The 24408-nt window shown below is 34.9% G+C and overlaps 1 protein-coding gene across 1 annotated transcript in view; it reads right to left on the bottom strand.

The window, feature by feature from the left end:
• The window catches only part of MNAT1 (MNAT1 component of CDK activating kinase), a 204189-nt gene that overhangs the window by 54984 nt on the left and 124797 nt on the right, over positions 1-24408 (bottom strand). The window contains exon 7 of the mRNA XM_032344409.1: positions 19529-19650. Within this exon, the coding sequence (XP_032200300.1) occupies positions 19529-19650 (122 nt within the window). The remainder of the gene's footprint in view (positions 1-19528; positions 19651-24408) is intronic.

Below are 24408 nucleotides of genomic sequence, written 5' to 3'. Positions count from 1 at the left end.
CAAATCATGTATCTGATAAACAGAATATATAAAAATCTGAATATAGCATATATACAAAATGTCAAAACTCAGTAGGAGAACAAATCTAGTAAAGAAATGGGCAAAATCGACAGCAAACGCAAAAGAATGAAAACTGAACTACTATCTTACACCATACCCCAAAATTAACTCAAAACAGATTAAAGACTTGAATGTAAGACCAGAAACCATAACATTCCTACAAGAGGACATGGGTGGTAAGCTTCTGAAGCAATGGCAACAAAAGCAAAAATAACAAATGGGACTGTGTCAAACTGAAAAGCATCTCCACAGAAAACGACATCATCAACAAAACAAAATATTAAATTTTAATTTATATTTATTATTAATTATTTATTAATAATTATTATTTATAATAATCAGTCATTTATTAATAATTAATATTTGTTATATTGTCTTCTATTAAATAGAAGACATCTGTAAATCATACATCCTATAAAGAGTGGATATTCAAAATATATAACGAACTCATACAGCTCAATAAAGTATACGACAATTTCCATGGTGGTTGCCTGAGAGGTGTGAAGGAGAAATTACAAATTGACACCAGCAGTCTTTTGAGAATGACAGGTATCTTGATGGTACACATGTCAAAGCTCATCAAACTGTGTATTTTAAATATATGTTGTCTATTGTATGTCATCTATACCTCAGTAAACTGCTTAAACATAAAGTAAATTTAATTTTAAATTGTCATAATGAAATTACCATGTAAGCTCACTAAATCATTTTATTAATGTAAGATATATCATGGGATCTTACTGACCTTATTTTTACTATATATAGAAGTACATTATAGCTTTACAACCCTAGGAATTATTTCAATTATTCCCTACAACGCTTAAAAAAAGAAAAAAAAAAAAACCACCTAAAACAACGAACAAAAGATGATGGAACCAACCGAAGAATAGTTAAATAAATCACAACTATCATATCAATCTTCAGTTTTTATACTACATTGTTCAAATTATTACATCTTTTTCCGGCATTCTTTTTTTTTTTTTTTTTTGTAGTTTTTATACTACATTGTTCAAATTATTACATCTTTTTCCGGCATTCTTTCTTTTTTTTTTTTTTTTAAGATTTTATTTATTTATTTAACAGACAGAGATTACAAGTAGGAAAAGAGGCAGTCAGAGAGAGAGGAAGGGAAGCAGGCTCCCTGCTGAGCAGAGAGCCTGATGTGGATGGAGCTTGATCGCAGGACCCTGAGATCATGACCTGAGCCAAAGGCAGACACTTAACGACTGAGGCACCCTTGGCATCATTTCTTAAGAGAATTATGAAAATACCCTAGGTAATTTTCTCAAACCCCAAAATCAGTGAGTTATCAATGTAGTCTTAATCATTTACTAAATTTCAATTTCAATTCAATCCTTTTTAGTAAATTACAGAGTTGTAAAGCCATCAACACAATCCAGTTTAGAACATTTTCATTACCCCAAAACAGATTCCTGATGCCCAGCTGGAGTCACCAAAGGGTATATTTTTAAGGACAAAAAGGAAATATTATATTCTTTCTCTTTTTAAAAACAAAAGATTTATTCATTTATTGTAAAGAGAGAGCATATGAACAGGAGGGGCAGAGGGAAAATCTCAAGCAGGCTCTGCACAAAGTGCGGAGCCCAAAGCGGGGCTGGATCTCACAACCCTGAGATCACGACCTGAGCCAAAACCAAAAGTCGGATGCTAAATGTGCCACCCAGGCACTCCAGGAAATATTATACCCTCATCCATTTAGTTTCTTTAAATGGGATGGATTTCATTCCACAATATATAACATGGAACAAAAACTCTGTCATTTTGCTGAAAGAATGTGTGTCAACATTTCTTTATCTTTGATGTTTGTGTACCATAATTAACTTGCTATAGTTTTAGTGTATATCCTAAGGTATTTGGAAGAAAGGAGATGATGTAAAAATAAACAATTAATTGAACTGAACCAAAAGGTTGACCAAATTTTCTCTAAATCTGAAGACAGCTCATCACTCCTTGGCAGAACATTTTTTAAAGACTTAGAAAGCAGCTATCCCATAAGCCCAGATGTTACCCATCATAAATTAGCAAAGCAGATAGATTGCATGCCTACAACACTGGCAAACATGAGGGCAGGAAAGACTAAGTTGTTAACAAAAACAGCACTGAAGTGCCATCTACACTGAGTAAGAAGGTTAAAAGAAGTGACAAATGGTTATTCTATTGTTTCCATATTTTTTAGCCACAGAAAGGGTAAGATAGCTTTAGGGCTTGCTAAGGTAGGAAAGACGCTGACAAACGGTGATATTCTGTTTTGTTTTCATATCCATTAGTCTCAGAAAAGTCAAGATGATTTTAGGGTTTGATGACGTAGGCAAGATGCTGATTAAGTCCAAAGGGGGGGGGGGGGATGAGGACAGGCAACATTATTATGAGAAAGCTAAAGAAACAAAATCACTGTTTTTATATGTGGCTCAACTGAAAATAGTATTTACATATTCACCATGGAAATAGTGAATACTGATTCAATTTAAAAAGCATGACATAACTCTATTGAGACAAAATGGGGGGACTGAAATAAAGCCAGGGAAGGAGTTGGGTTTCTTTTTTTTTTTTTTTTTTAAGATTTTATTTATTTATTTGACACAGAGAGAAAGATCACAAGTAGGCAGAGAGGCAGGCAGAGAGGGCGGGGGAAGCAGGCTCCCCGCTGAGCAGAGAGCCCAACGCAGGACCCTGAAACCATGACCTGAGCTGAAGGCAGAGGTTTAACTCACTGAGCCACCCAGGAGCCCCAGGAAGGAGTTTTAGAGGGCTAAATCTTTACCTCTCACATTGCGATGTGAAGAGACAAGTCTAAAATTAGTAATCAAGAAACTGCTGCAGAACTGTGTTATTCAGAAATATACAGATAAATATAACCAAAAAAAGCTAAGATTTAGAAGCTGGGCAGAGTAAAAAAAAAAAGTTATACTGAGGTATACAGTATCTAAGAAAAACAATTCATTGGCTTTGAAAAATTACCTGAAATAGTACCTTGTTCTCAGTAAATAAATAATCAAAAGTTTCAGAGAACCAATCAGCATTTTTTTCCCCACACCAAAACATTTCAGCATGAAGAGAGTCTAATCCTGCCTGGTCATCTGATCCACATTGTACCATCTTATTGTCAGTTTTCCTTTCAAAAACAGTATTCCTTAAAAAAATCTTTCTTTCATAAGCTAAAAAATGATTAATCAGCCATGTTTATTCTGCTCCCCAAAAGCATATCCATTTGTTTTCCAGATTCAACAACCACAAGTTTTTGACCTAAGTAAGATCTAATTCCTGACCATTACTTTTTTTTTTTTAACTGTTGTATATTGGTTTGTTATGATTTCAAATCCACTTGTTTATGACTTAAGTTGTTTTGATCTAAGGGCAAATTTGTTTACACTGAAGAAGCAGTGTTGGGATGTTGTCACTGACACCTGTTGTGGTGGTTAAGTACTCAATAGCTCAACTGTTGACAGGCACTGCTGGAGACTTACTGATAGTAACATATGGAAGAGCAGCTATAATGTAATGAACATTTAAACTTTAAATACCAAGAGTTTGTGAGGTCTTACTGAGGAGTGATCAGTCTGGACAAAGCTATTCTTTGTTGATCTAAAGAACTCTTCAAAGATTGAAGATACTTGAGATACTTGCTCCTGCCATAACCAGGCTCCTCTTGGTTGGCAATGGTGTTAAACCATGCAGCACTCCCAGGAAGGGAAGGGACATCTGTTCCTGCCTTGGCAAGGCGACTCATCATAGGCAGTGGTGTAAACTGTGTAAATAGTCCCTAGAATAATAACTTTCAGAACAGCCCACCCTGCCTGCCAACACCAATGCCATTCACTACATGCTACAGCAGCAAGGGACCTAAGCCAGCAGGTGATACCTAGATCTTAGTTGGAAAGACTGACTGACTCTTCTGAGAACCAACTCATAGAAAGGTAAACCTCAACTAAATATGAATCTTATTTCTTTCACTTCTCCTTTGCCTGAAACAATACTGTAATTAATTTATCACTGATTTCGAATATTTATTTATTGGCTTATTAAGAGGCATTATCCTATATACCATTGACTTGTGAAATATTATTATAAATTATAATTTCCAAAATAAACCTTTATTTAAAAAATAAATTATTGGCAAATACAATCTCAGTCTCTGAGTATAATATGCCTCAAATAAAGCAAAATCTAAGTCATCACATTTTCCTCAAAGAAATAAGACCAAATATGAAAAATTCATTTTTAAGCCTAAACTGACAAGACGCTTTGGTCCTAGAAACATGTGACACAGGATCCTGTCCTCAGGACCAACTCTTACCAATCAGTTACATACCTAGAATATTGGATAACTAGAGCAGATCCATATTTTACCATGCCTACTTCTATACACAACAAAACCATTTTCTGTAATAATCATAAAAGGAGAGTAACAATGCAGAAAATACACAGAGAGTTTTCTTTTATTAGACTTTGTACATGTAATTATGCCAGTAAAAAATTTCTAATATAAAATAAAAATACAATTTATATCACAAAAGAGGGTAAAAACTAACAGATGAAAGAAAATACCCACTAGGGGTGCCTGGGTGGTTCAGTGGGTTAAGGCCTCTGCCTTCAGCTCAGGTGATGATCCCAGTATCCTGGGATCCAGCCCTGCATCGGGCTCTCTGCTCAGCGGGGAGCCTGCTTCCCCTCTCTCTCTGCCTGCCTCTCTTCTCTTCCTACTTGTGATCTCTGTCTATCAAATAAGTAAATAAAATCTTTAAAAAAAGAAAAAAAGAAAAGAAAATACTCATTAAATATATTAATTTTCAAAAACATTAAAATATTTCTAAGTACATAATGGACTCAAAATATTTTGCTTGAGCTCTGACCTCTGCAAATTTGTTGATGAGTTCATTAAAACTGACCTACACAAATGAACTATTGGGACTTCATCAAGATAAAAAGCTCCTCCACAGCAAAGGAACCAATCAACAAAACTAAAAGGCAGCCTAAGGAATGGAAGAAGGTATTTAAAAATGACATACCTGCTAAAGGGTTAGTATCCAAAATATATAAAGAACTTATCAAACTCAACACCAACACACAAATAATCCAGTTAAGAAATAATCCAGTTAAGAAATATAATCCAGTTAAGAAATGGGCAGAAGACATGAATAGACATTTTTCCAAAGAAGAAATCCAGATGGCTAACAGACACATGAAAGGATGCTCAGCATCACTCATCATCAGGGAAATACAAATCAAAACCACGATGACATAACACTTCACACCTGTCAGAATGGCTAAAATTAACAACACAGGAAACAACAGGTGTTAGCAAGGAAACAGAGAAAGGGAATGCTCTTAACACTGTTGGTGGGAATGCAAACTGGTGCAGCCACCCTGGAAAACAGTATGGAGGTTCCTGAAGAAGTTAAAAATACAACTACCCTACAATCCAACAACTGCAATACTAGCTATTTACCCAAAGGATACAAAAAAAACAGATGCAAAGGGGTATGTGCACCCTGATGGTTACAGCAGCATTATCAACAATAGCCAAACTATGGAGAGAGCCCAAAATGTCCCAAATATCCACCAACTAATGAATGGATAAAGAAGATAAGGGGTGTGTGGGTGTGGGTGTGGGTGTGTGTGTGTGCATACACACACACCCACACCCACACCCACACACACACACACACATATATATATAATGAATATTACTCAGCCATCAAAAAGAATGAAATTTTGCCAAACAATGTGGATGGCGCTAGAGTGTATTATGCTAAGCCAAGTAAGTTAGTCAGAGAAAGACAAATATCATATGGTTTCACTCATATATGGAGTTTTGAAAAACAAAAACAGATGAGCATATGGGAAGGAAAAAAAGAGAGAGAGAAGGAAGCAAACCGTAAGAGACTTTTTTTTACAAAGTAGGCTCCACATCCAGCATAAAGCCCAACACAGAACTCATGACCCTGAGATCAAGACCTGAACTGAGATCAAAAGTTGGGTGCTTTAACTGACTGAACCACCCATGTACCCCCCATAAAAGACTCTCAATGACAGAGAACTGAGGGTAATGGAGAACAGGGATGAGGGATGGGCTAAATGGGTGATGGGTATTAAGTAAGGCACTTGTGATAAGTACTAGGTGCTACAGGTAAGTGATGAATCACTAAATTCTACTCCTGAAACAACTATTACACTATACGTTAACTAAATAAAATTTAAATAAAAATTTGAAAAGAAAAAAATTTAAAAAATAAAAATAAAATTGATCTCCACATATTTGTGTTCAGTATACAGTAAGACCAGATTTGTCAATTTATCTTTGCTTATTCCAGTTAAAAAATAAGTAAGTCATGGGGATATAATGCAGAACATAGGTCATATAGTCAGTAATATTGTAATAACTTTGCAGGGAAAGAGATGGTTAACTAGACTTAGCATGGGGATTATTGTGTCATGTATAAAAATACTGAATCACTATGATGTATACCTGAAACTAGTAAAATACCAAATGTTAATTATACTTCAATTAAAAAGTTTATCTTGCTCATAAACAAGGAAGAATATGTTCAGTTAATTTTAATTTCCAGTTTCTTTCCTGAAGCAACAGATATCCAAATAGCTAGGAAATATCTTAATGATAAGGATGACTTTGATAGTTTTATAAAATATCTATTTCACAATAAATTACAAAAACTGCAGTACTATTCATGTCTTTGTTTCTTTAGGACTGATTCTAGTAACACCTTCCAGATGTACCCCTGTTGAAAAGCTTTTAAACACAAATAAATACTCAAAGAACTTAAGTTTTATTTTTTCGTATTTACAATCACTGAGCTATATCGATCTATTTGACATTTACTCCAAATCTAATACTTAAACTCTGGAAATTATAGTAGAATAGGGGAGTTAGAAATAAAAATTTTGCCAGAAAGAATCTGGAAGGATTCTAAAACCTCACAAGCTCACTCTCGAATGAGGCTTAATATAGCTGAGTGCATAGGTATTGGAGATGGTGAGATGTGGAGTGTAGGGCTGACCATATAAAACTGGGAGTTCTCTGAATTAACTTCTGTGTGCAATACAGTGTTATTAAAAAACAAAAAATAAAGATGTACTAATTGAAAATTTACATACATACTGTTAAATTCAAAAGTAACAACAGCAACTGTTTAGAACTTGGACCAACAAAAGATTTTTTTAAGGAAGGAGTATTTGAAAACAGACATTGTTTAGAACTGCTAGTACATGGTGACAGAAAACAGACTGACTTTCAACTGGTTTTATTATTTTTTAAATTTCTTGACAGAATATTCAAGTCCTTATTGCTTGCACCTGGGACAGACTATTCCTAATGCCTCACCCTTGTAACTCTTCCAGTATCAGCTCACCTTTACCTATGCTCCACCCCAAAAGCTTGTGAGTCACTTTGCCCAACTCAATCCTATTTTGCTCACATGCACATACACAAAAAAATGCTGAATGAAAACTGAGAACTTGCCTTATGCTTAGAAAAGAATAATCTTGGGGCGCCTGGGTGGCTCAGTGGGTTAAGCCGCTGCCTTCGGCTCGGGTCATGATCTCAGGGTCCTGGGATCGAGTCCCACATCGGGCTCTCTGCTCAGCGGGGGGCCTGCTTCCCTTCCTCTCTCTCTGTGATCTCTTCCCTTCCTCTCTCCTACTGTGATCTCTCTCTGTCAAATAAATAAATAAAATCTTTAAAAAAAAAAAAAAAAGAAAAGAAAAGAATAATCTTTTGAGAATATAAAGGTGCTACATAACTTGAACTCATTGCCCTTAATATACTATCTGAAATTATAATAATCTAAAAGCAAAATTTTAAAAAGCTCATTCAGATTTTGAAAGCTCTGTACATGGCAAAGGTATGCAGTGCAACAGAGAAAAAGTAGCCTAAAATTACCCTATAAAAGTAGCCTATAATTACCCTTTCTAAACGTTAAGTTCTATGACACACTGTTCAAAATTCTCTTATGACTTCCCATCTCCTTCAAAGTAAAAAGCTAGTCCTAGCTTTGCATGAACCAGTGATGTGACTAAGGGAAGAGTTTTCTTCTCTGGCCTCACTTGTCTATAGTGGCCTCAAGACAGTTCACTTTCCTACAGATTATCTCTAGGGTTTTTCTCCAACTCTTACAGTCTCTTTCAAAACATTTTTTCAAAATAGTTTTTAATAAGATATTTGATAAGTAACTTAAAGCAATTGGCACAATTACGCTGCCTCAAAGAACCCCTCCCCCTAGTCTCCATTATCACAGTAAATGGCAGCTCTGTTACTCAGATTAAAAAACTTTGGGAAAAACTTTTTTCTATCTCCCTATATCTAATCCATCAAAAATTCTCTGGTCTCTGTATCAAAACTATATCCATACTCTGACCGTTTTCTCAGCAACTACACTGCTACCATCTTAGTATATAAGTCACTACCATCTTAACCAGGACTGCTGCAAGTTTTCTTGTTTTCATCCTATTAATTCTCCTATAATTACCCTTTCTAAACGTAAGTTCTATGACACACTGTTCAAAATTCTCTTATGACTTCCCATCTCCTTCAAAGTAAAAGCCCAAGTCTTGGCCATTACCTTAAAAACTCTGTGATCTAACTGAGCACAGCCTGCCTCCTTACCTAAAAAACCTGCTACCACTCTGATCTCATCACCTACCATTCCCCAATTCACTCTGCTCCAGATACTGGCCTGCTTTCTCCTCCTCATACACACTCCCACCTCAGGATCTTTGCAGTTACACTTCATTCTGACTCTCCCCATGATATCACATGATTGGCTTCTTTGCTTAATTCATGTCTGTTCAAATATCTTCCTACAAAAGATTCTACCAGTACCTACGTAAAAATAGCACTCTCTTTCAATCACTACATATCCCTTTAGCCTTCTGTATTTGTCTTTGAAACATTAATTACCATCTAAAGATTCATTAGTATATTTTAGTTGTTGGCTTCACCCCAGCAGAATGACAGTAGATGTTCTCTCTGTTTTGCTCACTGCTATTTTCTTAGTACCTAGAAGAGTAATTGCTACACAGAAGGCACTCCATAACTGAATGAAAAACAAAAGTAAAGGAATTGTTAAATAACCAACTGTTTTCTCAATTAGCATGAGCTAAATATTGTAAGATTTCATTTTCCAATGGAAACAACTATATATTTGTGTGTGTGTGTGTGTGTGTGTGTGTGTGTGTATGTGTTCTACTGAATTTTATAATGATTTGGGAAGAACTGACCAAATTCCAATAGTAAACTGCAAAAATCTGAATTAAAACTATATTTCACTGGAATAATTTGTTATGATTTTATTATTTAAACTAAATAATTTGGTTTATTTAGTGCTGTTTTCTAAGATTAATTTTTAAATATATGTATTTTAATTAATATTATGATTTAATAGTCTCAAAGTCCTTACTACAAAAAACTATTCTGGAAACAACTGCATAATTACATTTCCTCAGTGACCTTATAATCTCGTGAGCATTTACTCTAGACTAAACAGCCTCATTCAGCTGCCCTGTGTCTGACTGCCGATGAAAGAAGCTTGTTTGACAACTGCTTCAACCAGAAACATATTTTTTCCATGAATGCATAAAAAAGATTTAAAACTTACCAGACTAGAGCCAGACTAGAACTTTAAGCATAAAGGTTCATGTTAGATGTGTGAGTTGATTTCTAATTCAAATGCCAAGAAAAACAGATACTAAAGACATTTTCCTGTCACAGCCAGTGAAAAAAAGTTAATTTTGTAATTATGAATATAATTACAAAATATGACATATATCATATATTATATACACATACATACTGCAGTCTTTTTTGTGACTTTTTAATTTTTCCATATTCTTTGGTTTTTCAATATCGTTAACACTTTTTATAAAACTAACATAAACTTAGGTGGACAGCATCAAAAACAAAGATAAAACAAACACCTTTTTTCATTTTTAGATAACCCATAACCTTGACCAAAACCCAGCAATTTCTTCAATGTGACTTAAAAAAATGCTTCTCCAAAGTGGTAAGAAAAATCACTGATGAAACACTTGGAAGCATCAGAAACAAGAAACTGCAGCTATCAGAACCAGATAACACCAGGTCAAGAAGTTCTAGCCAAATTCAACAAAATACAAAACTGAAGTCAGACACAGAGCATTTAAAAGAAAAAATTCATTTTTTCAGATGATTCACTTCCAAATAAAACCCAGACATTCACCTAAGAGAAGAAAATAATTAAGCGTTCAGTAAAGCAGCCACACACAAAATGAAAATATATTTAAGAATCAAAAAGCACAATGAAAATAATTTTCTAACAGTATCAAAACTATAATAAAAAATTAATTTTTAAGTGAGATATATGAAAACTCAATGAATTTTAAATACCCTTTCTTTTCTAATCAGTTTATAAGTTTAAAGCAATTCCAAATAAAATTCCAAAAGGAGCTGTGCTTGGTTATTATCTAAGTAGTGAGAAGAATGGCTATTCTTAGTTAAGTAGTTGGCGGGCTTTGGTTTGTTTACCTGTTTCACAACACTTTATTATGAAATTTTCCAAATGTATAGAAAACTTGAAAGAATTGTACAGTAATTTGCTGCTTTGGCCAACAAAGTTTACTTGGGATAATAAATGCATAAAAATGCTAAGACTACTGTGAAAAAGATAAATAGCAAAGGAAGACTTGTCCCACCATGGTAGGCAGAATTCTGAGGTTTCCTTATGTGCATCCTTGCAAAAATCCTTTCCCCATGGGTTGATAGGATGGATTTCACTCCTGAGATTATATGGCAAAAGGGATTTTGAAGATATAGTTAAGATCTCAAATCAGTTGACTATGAGTTAATAAAAAGGGAAATTATCTAGGTGAGCCAAACTTAATCAGGTAAGTAACCTTTAAAAGGAAGAGATTCAAAGTGATTTTTCTCTTGCTGGCACTGAAGATGAAAGCTACCGTGAGTTCGACATCTGTGAAAAACTTAATTCTGCCAATAGTATAAAAGCTTGGAAGACAACTCCCACCCACCAAGCCTCGCTTACATGGAACCACAGCACCTGCTGACATTTTTACTACAACCATGCGACACTGGAGTTACAAGGATCTGGGTAACCCATACACTGACTGCTGACTTATAAACACTGAAAAGGAATGAGATAAAAATGGATGTTGTTTTAAGCCACTTAAATTTGTGGTAATTTGATACACAAAAGAAAAATAAATGCATCACTTAATATTAAAACATATCATGAATTTAAATTAGTAATTATATGATACTGTTAAAAAAAACTGAAACAGATTAATGCAAAAGAAAGGGCAGTGGAGAAAAACTCTTACTATATTAGTAAACACATGAATAGAAAAAAAGTATTATTAGACATACTGGTCTGGGCCAATTGGTTTACCATGTTGAAAAAAAAAAGATTCGTTTATAGCTCCTTATAAACAAAATAAATTCCATATGGATTTAGTGATGAGATAAAAAACTGAAGCCACGCAAAAATTAGAATATAAATATACATAAAGTTCATGTTGGTTTAGGAGTTCCTTAGTGGAAGAACAATGGAAAGTCAATAGGACATCATCAATACAACCATTGCTCAGAATTAAAACTACTGCATATCATAAACAATGTAAGAATAAAAAACTAAGGGGTGCCTGGGTGGTGCATTCAGTTAAGCACCCAACTCTTGGTTTTAGTTTTAGTGGTTTTGGGGTGGTGAGATAATGCCCTGCATCAGGCTCCATGCTCAGTGCAGAGTCTGAGATTCTCTCTCCCTCTCCCTCTGCCCCTCCCACTCATGCACTCGCTCTCTCTTTCTCATAATTAAATAAATCTTTTTTTAAAAGAATTTTAAAAAATGAGGTGTGCCTGGGTGGCACAATCAATTAGCATCTGACTCTTGGCTTTGGCTCAGGTCATAATCACAGGTTTATAGGATAGAGCCCTGCGTTGGGCTCTGTGCTCAGTGCACAATTGGCTTGGGATTCTCTCTCTCTCTCATTCTGTCTCTCCCTGCACCCCCCATCCCAAAATAAATAAATAAATATTTTTAAAAAGAATAAAATAGAATTTTTAATAGTTTTTTTTTAAAGATTTTATTTATTTATTTGACAGAGATGACAAGCAGGCAGAGGCAGCAGGCAGAGAGAGCGGAGGAAGCAGGCTCCCCGCTGAGCAGAAGGCAGAGGCTTACCCCACTGAGCCACCCAGGCACCCTAAATAAAATAGAATTTAAGATTCCAAGAGTTAATAGCCTTATTACACAGCTGACTCATATAAATAAATAAAGGAAAACAATATTATCCCAATAAAAAAAGGAGACAATGGGGAATAAACAGACAACTCACACATAGGAGGAAAGAGGAAAAAGAAATTCTCACACATAGGAGGTAAGAGGAAAAGAAATTACTGGATGGACTATGCCACAAATATAAAGACAATATGAAAATTCTAAGGAAAGGAAACAGCATGTTTAACAACACAAAAATATGTGAGACACCATAAGGTTCTTAAGAAACACCAAGTATAAGGAGGTAGGGTATAGGAATATAAAGTCAGGGTTCAGATTGTGCAGGTAATGATGAGCTACTGAAAGATATTAATAACAAACAGACATGACCAGACTGATACATTAAAACCAAAGAGACATAACCAGATTGATATATTAGTCTTCCATGGCAACAGTGGGGAAGTCCTTAAGAAGAGAGACAGTATTATAACAAAAAATTTGATAGAACAGGTTCAATGTCTTATCTCAAATTCTCAATATTTAAAGTTCTAATTTATCAATTGGAAAAAAAATACAGTTCTTAAGACAAAAGAAAAGTCATGAAAGCATCTCCAAGGTTACTGTGAAGGTAGATCTTCTATTCTGGGGACTATACCCTATCCTATTTCCTCATGAATGAACACTTCTAAATGCTTTGCCAATAGTAATGGATCTGTTAATAGGTTAGCTACTTTTGGTTGGTTGGTTTTATTAAGGCGTTCTATGGCTACACAAGAAAACAAAATTAATAGGTGCTGATAGAAATCAAACAAAAAACTATCTTCTAATTATCATTAGTTTCTAGTTAACTAAGTCAATTCAATACAACTATTACTGTCACACATTTTTTCACTATTGATTATGCAGTAATAGCTAACTAATCTTAGCATCTGGTAAGGAAGCTCTCAAGATCTTAAACCATCAGACTTCAAATCTGTTTTTTAAAGCTCTCACAACTTGGGGCACCTGGCTGGCTCAGTCAGGATAGCATGCAACCCTTGACCTTGGGGTTGTAAATTCGAGCCCACACTGGATGTAGAGATTACTTAAAAATAAAAATCTTGGGGCACCTGGGTGGCTTGGTGGGTTAAGCCTCTGCCTTCGGCTCAGGTCATGGTCTCAGGATCTTGGGATTGAGCCCCATATCCAGCTTTCCGCTCAGCAGAGTCTGCTTCCCCCTCTCTCTGCCTGCCTCTCTGCCTACTTGTGATCTCTCTCTCTCTCTCTCTGTCAAATAAATAAATAAAATCTTTAAAAATAATTAAAAAAATAAAAATCTTAAGGTGCTCCTGGGTGGCTCAGTTAAACATCTAGCTCTTGATTTCAGCTCAGGTCATGATCTCATGATTAGTGAGATCGAGCCACACATGGGGCTCCACACTCAGCATGAAGTCTTCTTGGGATTCTCTCTCTCCCTCTCCCTCTGTCCCTCTCAAATAAATAAAATCTTTTAATAAAATAAAATTTTTTAAAAATCTTTGAAAAGATTTAAGATTTATTTAAAAATAAAGCTATCATAACTGATAGCACACACTTGTATCAGTTGTATTAATAGAAGAGATCATAAAGATCCTATTTCATCTTATAAAACAAGTTTTTCCTCATTTTTGTAATAAGCTCACAAGTGAAAAGCTCATATTGAATAAATCACTTCCATCTTCCTAAAGCAGTAGAGGTATCTGATTAAATAATGTGAAACTGATGAACAAAATTGGTAAGCACTCATAATTTATATCAGTTAAGGAAATAACTCATCTTTGGATGGAGGGTAGTAAAATATTAACTAGAAATCCAGTTGATTATTAAAAAGACAGTCTCAGAGTGCCAATCAATGAGAATACTAGACTAACCACGAAAGCCATTGTCTAGGGAATTTCAATTAGCAGTTAAGTTTTCCCAAAGCATTCTCCCACTGGCAGAGAATTAATAAACTTGTTTACATATTGCCTTAAGTAAACCAGAAGAGTACTACCAGTCCAATGTGAACTATAATTATACCTTCATAATACCCTCCTGAATAAAAAATTTTCATTTAAACTTGCTTCTCAAGTTTAACTAACTGTAAAGAAGATCTTAGTAAAAAAAAAAACCTCCAAAAATTTCATGACAATGTACTTTTGATTTCACCCTTTCTCAAAGTTATATATTACGGAAAAAAATGTAGTTCTTTGGAGACACGATGCTACCCAAGATCTTAAATCACCTGCTCCCCAAAATATATAATTAAAATTATTCTGAAAGTGCTTGCACCTGTACTTCTGCACTAGCTAAAGTGAAAGTGCAAAGTGTAGCCTTCTTAACTTCACCAAGTCACACAGATTTCAAAGCAGATAAAAGAAAATAAAAATAAGTAATTAATTCTGTTTGCCTCTAGAAAAATTGATCTTGTTCCCTCTGTAGGATAACATAATATAAAATGGAAAATTTTGTTGTAATAGGAAAAGAGAGAGGAGAGAAACTAGAGGACTGGGGAAAGGGGGAGATCTCACCATAAAGGGATAAATGGGACTTATTTAAATGCAAGACATGGACAACTTTTAGGACAGATGTATAATTATTATTACTTTAGTCAATTTAAATTTATATTCCTTCTACCCTAAAAGCAGCACCTTTGAGGATATAAATCATTTTTTTAAAAGTCACTTCACAGAACAAATTCTTCAGTTTCTCTCTAAATGTTTCTGAAAGTTGTATTAGGTAAAGATATATCCTTAGATTTATAAAGTTTAATAAGAAAAAATAAGATAGCACATAGCTTCAAATAATAATTCCAGAAGAGAAAATGAACTACTAGTATAAGAAATCAATTTAGAATTTATTTTAGCAGGTGTTTCAGTATGAGGTCAGAACATTACCAAAAAGACTGCTTGAGCTAATCCAAGCTCCAAACACTAAAGCTGTCTGTATTGAATACAATCTCTTTCTCAAGGTAGAAGGCTAAAGAGATGTGGGATGAATTCTTTCCCAGTAGATAAATAGTTCTAAATCAGGAAAAAGTCACTGTTTCTTTAGCAATTCTGATATCAATGTTGATGATCTAGCAATTCCTACACTACTTAGCCACCAATGGCTAAAGAAACAATTACCATCAAGGTTTATTAACTTAAACATACATGCTTATTTGAAATCACAACAATCTGCCTTGTAACTATTGTGGGACAGAATATATGTATAGTCTCTGCTGAGAAAAGCAAAAGTCTACTTCGAGAAATTCTGGGGGCACCTACATGGCTCAGTCAGTTAAGTGTGTCTTTGGCTCAGGTCCTGATCTCCACGTCCTGGGATGGAGTCCTGCCACTTGGTAGGGAGTCTGCCTCTCCCTTTCCCTCTGCCAGGGAGCCCCCTTCCAACCCCAGTGCATATGCACATGTGTTCTCTCTCTCAAATAAATAAATAAAATCTTAAAAAAAGAAAAAAAATTCTGGAACTAACTGTATTCTAAATACTCAATGGTTAATGAAAGTCCCCCACCCACCAACACACACACACACACACACACACACACACACACACACACACACACGATCCAGCCTCCTTTATTTAGGTTCAAATAAGATTTCATGTACAAAAAATTTGGGAAAAGTACAAATGCTATGGTTATATCTTATCTAATGGACACTTACCCTACATTTTAAAATCTAAATCATAATGGTAAAGGCAAAAGGAAACCAAAAAGGGATCCAAACAATCAGAAGAGTTGCCAATGTTTATTAAATTTAACAATTTACTCAAAATTATTGGGAAAAAAGCAAGCTACATCTATTTCATACAAATTTCTAAGAGTTAGTTAAATACACACACATATATATAGCAACAGCACCACCGTAGCAGATTAAAAGAGGAAGATAAGGGGGATAGTCCATTGAAAAGACCCAATAAAATTTGGCAATAACAGAACACTCAATACAAGAGAAAATGAACTTAAAAACAAACAAACAGCCAGGACTCAACTGCTGGGAAAGGCAAAGGTTGGCTGCCACTGGGGTAAAAGTAGAAAACCTTCTGTCGCCCTCCTCAACTCTATACTGACACAGACAAAAGCCTTACAGCTACTGAGGAAAGGGAAGAAACCAATTCTTACCTGTGCTAACACAATGATGCAAAGTGGGCGGGGAGGGAGGGGTACAAAAAACTGTCTTACAGCCAACACTTCCCATGCCTACCAACATAAGAGAGTTCAGTTGTGGGGCTGGGAGAGGAAAAGCAAACCTGCCTGCTCTCCAAAATAAGAAACAAAAGTTGTTCACCTCTAGGAAAGAGACAGATACACCAAGAAAGCCCTACCCTGAGGTTCTGGTACCCAAGACCTCCTAAGGCTAAAAGCTGGAACAGGAGAACTAAGAAATCCCCTTGTTCCCATCACAAAACTTACTCCAAGAGGAAAAAGCAGTCTGTGGCTGCGGAGGAGCACCAAGAGAGAACCCTTATGTGGCTCAGGTGGTCAGAGCCTGTTGCTGAAAACAGACTGGAGCAAGACTGAAAAATCCCTCCAGCACTCCAACCCTCATGCTAGACTCAAAGTGGCAAGAGACTATCTGGAAGAAGTTGAAGCCTATGAGCAACAACTGAACAACAAAACCCAAACTAAAATCAAACTATCTACTTAATACTCAATTCTCTATCCTAATGCCCTGACAGAAAAAAAGGACATAAATATTTCAGGGTATAAATCTCAGTTTCTGCTGTTCTGTCACACAGAATATCCAATACTCAAACAATAATTATAATAAATACAAGAAAGCAGGAAAAATAAATCTATCATCATGACATAAACTAATCAACAGAACCAGACCAAGAGATGTTGGATATCAAAGCGGCACTTTAAAGTTAAAAGACTTAGGGGGGGAAAGATAGAGAACATGTATAAACAGGGAATTTCAGAAAAGAGATGAAAATTATAAAAAGGAATGATATGGAAATGCTAGATATAAAAATAGCAAGATCAAAAAGAATTCCTTTGATGAAAAAAAAATCTGTGAAGAAATAATGGTTGAGATATTTACAAAATAAAAACAACAGATTATAGATCCAAGTACAGAGAAACTTGGAAAGTTCAGAGAAACTATATTTTTAAATATAATGCCAGTTCCTTCTAGAAAACATAAAATAAATCTTATTTTTGGTATAATCTGGCAATCTCTGCTTATTACTTAGAATATTCAGATCTGTGCTATCCAATATGGGAGCCACTCATCATACATGGTTATTTAAACTAAACTGAATAAAATATAAAATTCAGTTCTTCAATTGCACTAGACATATTCAAGTGCTCAGCAGAAACATGAAACTGAGGGCTACTATACATGACAGCATAAACCTAAACTATTTCTATCATTTCAGAAAGTTGTATTGGTTAGTGCTGATTTAGAACATTTCTATGCAAGGTAATTACAGAGTTAAGACTAAATCTACTACCATATTATTTCTTAATTGCTTCATTTCTTTATTTTTGTCACCCTCTCTTCCTGTTCTCCTTTTCATTAATATTTTTTATGATTTCATAATTTTTCTCTGCTACGGACTAATTGACCATCCCTCTTTCCCCCCCCCCACATTTTTTGCAGTTGCTAAAGAGTTAACATTAAACATTTTTAACTTACTACAATCTATTTCCAGATACAACTATGCCACTTCCGGTACACTGTAAGAACATTACAACAAGTTATTTCCTCTTCTATCCTTGGCACTAACTGTTGTCACACATTTTACTTGTGCATTGTTATTATGCCCATTTATTATGGGCATTAACTGTTATGGGCATTAACTGTTTATTATGGCACTAACTGTTGTCACACATTTTACTTGTGCATTGTTATTATGCCCATTTATTATGCCCATTTCCATAATCTTTCAAATGTAATTTTGATGACAAAACTATTAGAAAATGAAAAAACCCTGTAACAAAGGAATACTGTTTTAAATACTTTGTCTTCACTAAAATAAAAGTAAAGATTTTAAGAAAACTTATTTTAAAGATCTAGAATTCTGGCTCTTGTTAACCCAATAAGAGATAAGAAACCAACGTCTTTAACACTATTAACTTTTTACATCCTGAAACCCTATATTGTCTATCTCAAGCTTCAATTTTAGCACTTAACACAAATTATTTAGTAAATCTGTTATCTCAGACTCAAACGGGTTTTAAGGTTTTGTTTCACATCTCCTTAGCTTCATGTTTGGAAGATGTAGGACCTTAAGAAAATATAGAACTAAAGAAATAATAAGATCTACTAAATAGCAAATTAGCGAATTATCTATCATTTTAATAGTCATGAACTTGGAGGCTCCAGTTGCATATGTATAATACTAAGAGTCACGTTCAAAATTTTGGTATTGAAGACGCATACAGGGTTTTTTTGTTGTTTTGGTTTTGGGGTTTTTTTTTTTTTGTTTTATTATTTATCTTGTTTTTGCTGCTAGGGTGCTTTTTAAGTTACTTTTTAATCACTTGTTTCACTGTACCCATTATTTCTGTTCACATTATATTCTTTACATTATTTTACTTTGCTAAGAAGCAAAGGTTTCTAGATCATCTTTTCATTCAAAACTTTAACTTGAGATACCAGACTCAGACATGAATTGTTCCCCAATGAAGTCTGGTTTACACTTTTCAAGTATACTACAGACACCACCTGCTTCCCTGAGACAGACTGTGATCATCTCCATCGCTCAAAACTGTCACCATCCCAGGTTCATTTCCAAAACAGATGCATATAATATGGCTTTTGAGCCACTGGGCCAGCCATACATTATACCTTTGACTAAAATATTTTGTGGCTCATTTCTCATAAATATAGTTATACTGTAAATAGCAGACAATGCATAAATCTACTCTTTTTCATGGCAAAGTCAACTCATATTTTTACTGGCTTACTAATGACTAAATTAAGCTCCTATTTTTAAAAAATTACAGAGTAAGCTGCAAATGAACAGTTACTTCGATATAGCTGCCAACAACATCATTAAAAAAGAAAATACAAACCAATCTTAATCTTAAAAGACCTAATAAAACATACAAAAAAAATGTGTACACTTACTATTAGGCATTCATTTTTCACAAAAGAGTAAAGTTCTAAACTTCAAAATCTAAGAATTTTTTTAAAAGTGTAACTTAAACTTAAATAAACTTAAATATTAACAGATAAGCCAAACATTAGTCCATCAAAAAGAAGTCCCTAGACACTTACCCAAGTCTTCCTAACATCTCAAGCTCAGGAACTTGCGGTCCACATGTCTCTATCTGCAGTGGTTGGTATTCATATAGAGCTTCTTCAAGCTTTTGAATAGGTGCTAATGAAATATGCTGACCCTGTTAGAAAAATGAAGGAAAGCGATACCTGTTAATAATACTTCCATATTACTACATCTTTTCAGACAAAACTCTTTCCTCACTTTAAAAATATTATCCTGGGACACCTAGGTGGCACAGTCAGTTAAGCATTGGACTCTTGGTTTCACATTGTGATCTCAGGATCCTAGAACTGAGCCCTGAGTCAGCTCCCTGCTCAGCATGGAGTCTGCTTAGAACTCTCTCCCTCTCCCTCTGACCTTCCCCTACTCTAAAATAAATAAATAATTTTTTAAAAAAATTTTAAAATAAAAAATAAAAATATCCATGGGGAGGTCTTGCTGGCTCAGCCAGTGGAGCATACAAGTGTTGATCTCAGGGTCCTGAGTTTGAGCCCCATACAGGGTGTAGAGTAATTTTAAAAGGAAATAAAATTAAAAAATATTATCCATGAAGTCTGCCAATTCATGGGTACAATTCATTATATTACTGAAATCCACATTTCATACTTTTATAAACCTAAACTAGTTTTATATAGTAATTTACATATAATTTGAAAGAAAACTGGGGGACTTGGGTGGCTCAGTTGGCTAAGCAGCTGCCTTCAGCTCAGGTCATGATCTCAGGAATGGAGCCCCACATCGGGCTCCCTGCTCAGTGGGGAGTATGCTTCTCCCTCTCCTACTGCCTCTCTTCAGGCTTGTGTGTTCTCTCTCTCTCTCACTCACTCTCTCAAATAAAAAAATAAATCTTGAAAATAAATAAATAAAAATAAAAGCAGCAAGCCAAATCCATCATTACATTCAAATTCAGCCTTAAAGAATATAGCTATTCAACATAAATGGTAGAATTCAGCAAATATAAAAGCTCAGTCCCTCCTCACATTTCCTACTTAATTACACAGCTCTGAGAATTTTGGTAAAATCAGTGTTTTCTTGAAAGCCCTAATTAGGGAAAAACACTAATGAAATTATCCTCCACAAAATTTTGCCACATAAACATCTACTCTCTTAAGTCTTCACAATGAAATCAAGGTTACTTACCAAAAATGTGTATATGATATCTACTTACATACACACACAGGGGATTTTGTGCTATAAACTAAATTGAATAAAACATCTAGGATTTTTCTGAAAACAAATAATTACTGAATAACCAAAAGAAAAGCACTGTATTTGATTACACAGATACAAAATAAAATGCCATTCAGCCATATAACATCATTAAACTGAGGTTTATCATACATGTGAGCGTAGATTTTTTTTTTTTTGCTGAGCATGGATTCTATTTTTCAAAAATCCCTATTTTTTATATTGTTCATGTTTTCAGATTCTAAGTCTAGTTCTGTTCTTTATCTTTGTATAGTGTTCATCAAGTTCTTTATTTCCTAACTTTTTAACAAAAACTAGCTCCTCTAGTTATTTGTTCCACCATTTTCTAGTTGATTTCTGTTGTTACCTCCCTTAGTTTCCTTTTCCCCTAAATTACTAATACAGTACATTTTTCTCTTTTATTTACATAAATTAACAAATAAGAACCATGACTTAAAAGTGTTAAAGTGCAACTGACGCAGTGAGGAACATGACAGTGTTTGCATCTGACTTGCGGTTTTTCTCTTCAACAAGTTTTAATCCCATTTAGCATCATCCTAGCTAGTTCACTATCATGTATTAATAGCTTCCCTGACGAGGTGACCTCAAAAGTCCTTCATCAAACATTGACAAAGGACTTGAACAGACATTTCCCCCAAAGATATACAAACTGCCATTAAGCACATGAAAAGATGCTTAACGACACTGGTCATTAAGAAAATGCAAATCAAAACCACAATGATATGCCACTTAACACCCATGACTATTTAGGATGGCTATTATCCAAAACAAACAAACAAATAAAACCACAAAAAATAGGGGTGCCTGGGTGGCTCAGTGGGTTAAAGCCTCTGCCTTCAGCTCAGGTCATGATCCCAGGGTCCTGGGATGGAGCCCCGCATCGGGCTCTCTGCTCAGCTGGGGGGGCCTGCTTACTCCTCTCTCTCTGCCTGCCTCTCTGCTTACTTGTGATCTCTGTCTGTCAAATAAATAAATAAAATCTTAAAAAAAAAAATCACAGAAAATAACAAGTTTTGGCAAGGATGTATAAAAATTGGAACCAATGTGCATTGCTGATGGGAATGTAAAATGGCACAGCCACTATAGAAAACAGGATCATGATTCCTCAAAATATTAACTACAGAATTACCATTCGAGCCAAAAATTCCATTCTTGGGTACATACACAAAAGTAGTAAAAGCAAGAATAGAACAAATATTTGCACACCCATGTTCACAGCATCATAATTCACAGTAGCCACAGGAGCAATCCAGGTGTCCATGGATGGATGAATGAATAGACCAAATGTGGCATATACACACAATGGAATATTATTTAGCCTTAAAAAAGAAGAAATTTTGACACATGTTAAAACATAGGTGAATCTTGGGCGCCTGGGTGGCTCAGTGGGTTAAGCCGCTGCCTTCGGCTCAGGTCATGATCTCAGGGTCCTGGGATCGAGTCCCGCATCGGGCTCTCTGCTCAGCAGGGAGCCTGCTTCCTCCTCTCTCTCTCTGCCTCTCTGCCTACTTGTAATCTCTCTCTGTCAAATAAATAAGTAAAATCTTAAAAAAAAAAAAAAAAAAAAAAAACATAGGTGAATCTTAAAAATACGCTAAGTGAAAAAAGCCACTTACAAAAAGACAAACATTATATGATTCCAATTACCTGAGGTTACTAGAGTAGTCAAACTCATAGAAACAGAAAGTAGAATAGTGGTTGCCAGAAGCTAGGGTGAGGCAAGAAGGGGATGGGGTGTTAGTATTTAATAGGTATAGAGTTGTAGTTGGAGAAGTCTGAGAAAGTCTGGAGATGGATACGCTACAATATGAATGTATTTGATATCAAGAACCATATACTTGGGGGCCCTAGATGGTGGAGTCAGTCAATCATTTGACTATTGGTTTCAGCTCAGGTTATAATCTCATGGTCCTGAGATAGAGCCCCATGTTGGTGGGCTCCAGCTAAGCATGGAGTCTGCTTGAGATTCTCACTCAGTCTTCCCTTCTTGCTCATTCTCTCTCAAATAAATAAATCTTTAAAAAAAAACAAACATAACCTTAAAAAGAGTTAAAATGGTAAAATTTATGTTATACATATTTTATCACAATTTTTAAAAAATGGGTTTTAGATATTCTATTTACTCATCTACCTGGCGAGAGTAATACACAGGAAAAAAAGAAGTGAAATACCTAGAAAAGTCTGTTAACATTATTTTAACCCTTAACCTCCATATGTTTCACAGCTTTTCTAAATAAACATCAGACTGTCAAACTAAATCTTACACTATCTCACAGAAATCCAATCTGTGAACAATGAAACTGAGCACAGGGGGTTACACAGGTTAAGAAAAGGACTGCCTAAGCCAGTTATTTTGAGTGACATTTTGACATTCCTGTTTCAAAGTGTCTTCTTCATAAGCTGCGAAGTACTAAATTCTCCTGCCATATGATATAAAAATCCCAGAATATTATGATAAAAAAATTCACATTGTTAGGCGGGGGGGGGGGGGGGGGGGGGGGGGGGGTGAAAAAGAAAAATTAAAGGAAGAAAATTTAGAGTCCTACTGAATTACTCTATTTGCATTTTATAAATCATGCAAGGCCCAGAAAAGATGATACGCAATGGGTATTTTCAAGAGCTAGAACACTTTCCAAAGAAAATAATATTCAAAAAGATAGACTCTCTTAAGCCATTATAGTGGAAACATACTAAAAGTGATCGTTCACTAAATACCAACAATAAAGCCCAAGTTACTAAAGTTATGACATCATATAATGCAAAATCTTTTCTGCAAGTTTGTGGGCACATAAAAGATCACCTAATATAATAACAGTTAACATTATCTACTCAGTGCCCAGAACTGGTCTAAGGACTTTTTATGCATTATTTCATTAGTATTCATAACAGTTTTATGAGATAAATACTATTACTCCTACCTTACAGATAAGGAACAGGGGTTTATATATGTGACTTGGCAAGGTCACTCTGTATTAATGGCAGGTTGAGAATTAGAAGCCAGTTCTGTTAGATTCTAAAGTCTGTGTTCTTCTCCCCTAACTTCCTTATTTTATGAAAAAAGAACCATTTAAAATATAAATTTTCCAAAAGTCATGTAATAAGAATCAAATCTCCTAATTCCTGTCAGTATGGGTTCTACCATATAATTTTTAATATCTTATTTTTAGATAATATAGTGATGGTTGCTCAATTTAAAAGTTTGATCTTAGTAAGTAAACCCTAGATCAAGATAAATTTTTATACAAATTCTAATAACTTAGATTTGGTCAAAACAACGCAGGCTCAAAAAGGATTTTTTTTAAATTATGGCATTTAGAGAACAGTAAACATCACTCAGTGGTAATTCTGTTTACCATGAGAATGATAAAAACAAAGTTCATAAATGATGCACAACTTAGCTTTGTAACAGTCAATCAATCTTTCCCCAAAAAAACTTGGTGTGGAGAGAGATGCCGAATTTCTCAAATCTAAAGCTGGGAAAGAACTTACGGGCAATCATTGACATAATTAAAATTAAAATTAAGTCAGCAATAGACAAAATGTCATGCAAGTCCTATGAGGAAAGTGTTGGGGGTTTGTTTTTGTTTTTGAGTAAGATTTATTTATTTGGGAAAGAGAGAGCATGCGCACATATGCAGAGGGAGAAGCCGAAGGAAAGGGAGAAGCA

This window comes from Mustela erminea, chromosome 5 (genome assembly GCF_009829155.1).
Source record: "Mustela erminea isolate mMusErm1 chromosome 5, mMusErm1.Pri, whole genome shotgun sequence".
NCBI classification, from domain to species: Eukaryota; Metazoa; Chordata; class Mammalia; order Carnivora; family Mustelidae; genus Mustela; species Mustela erminea.
This window is presented reverse-complemented; position numbering and strand designations above follow the sequence as displayed.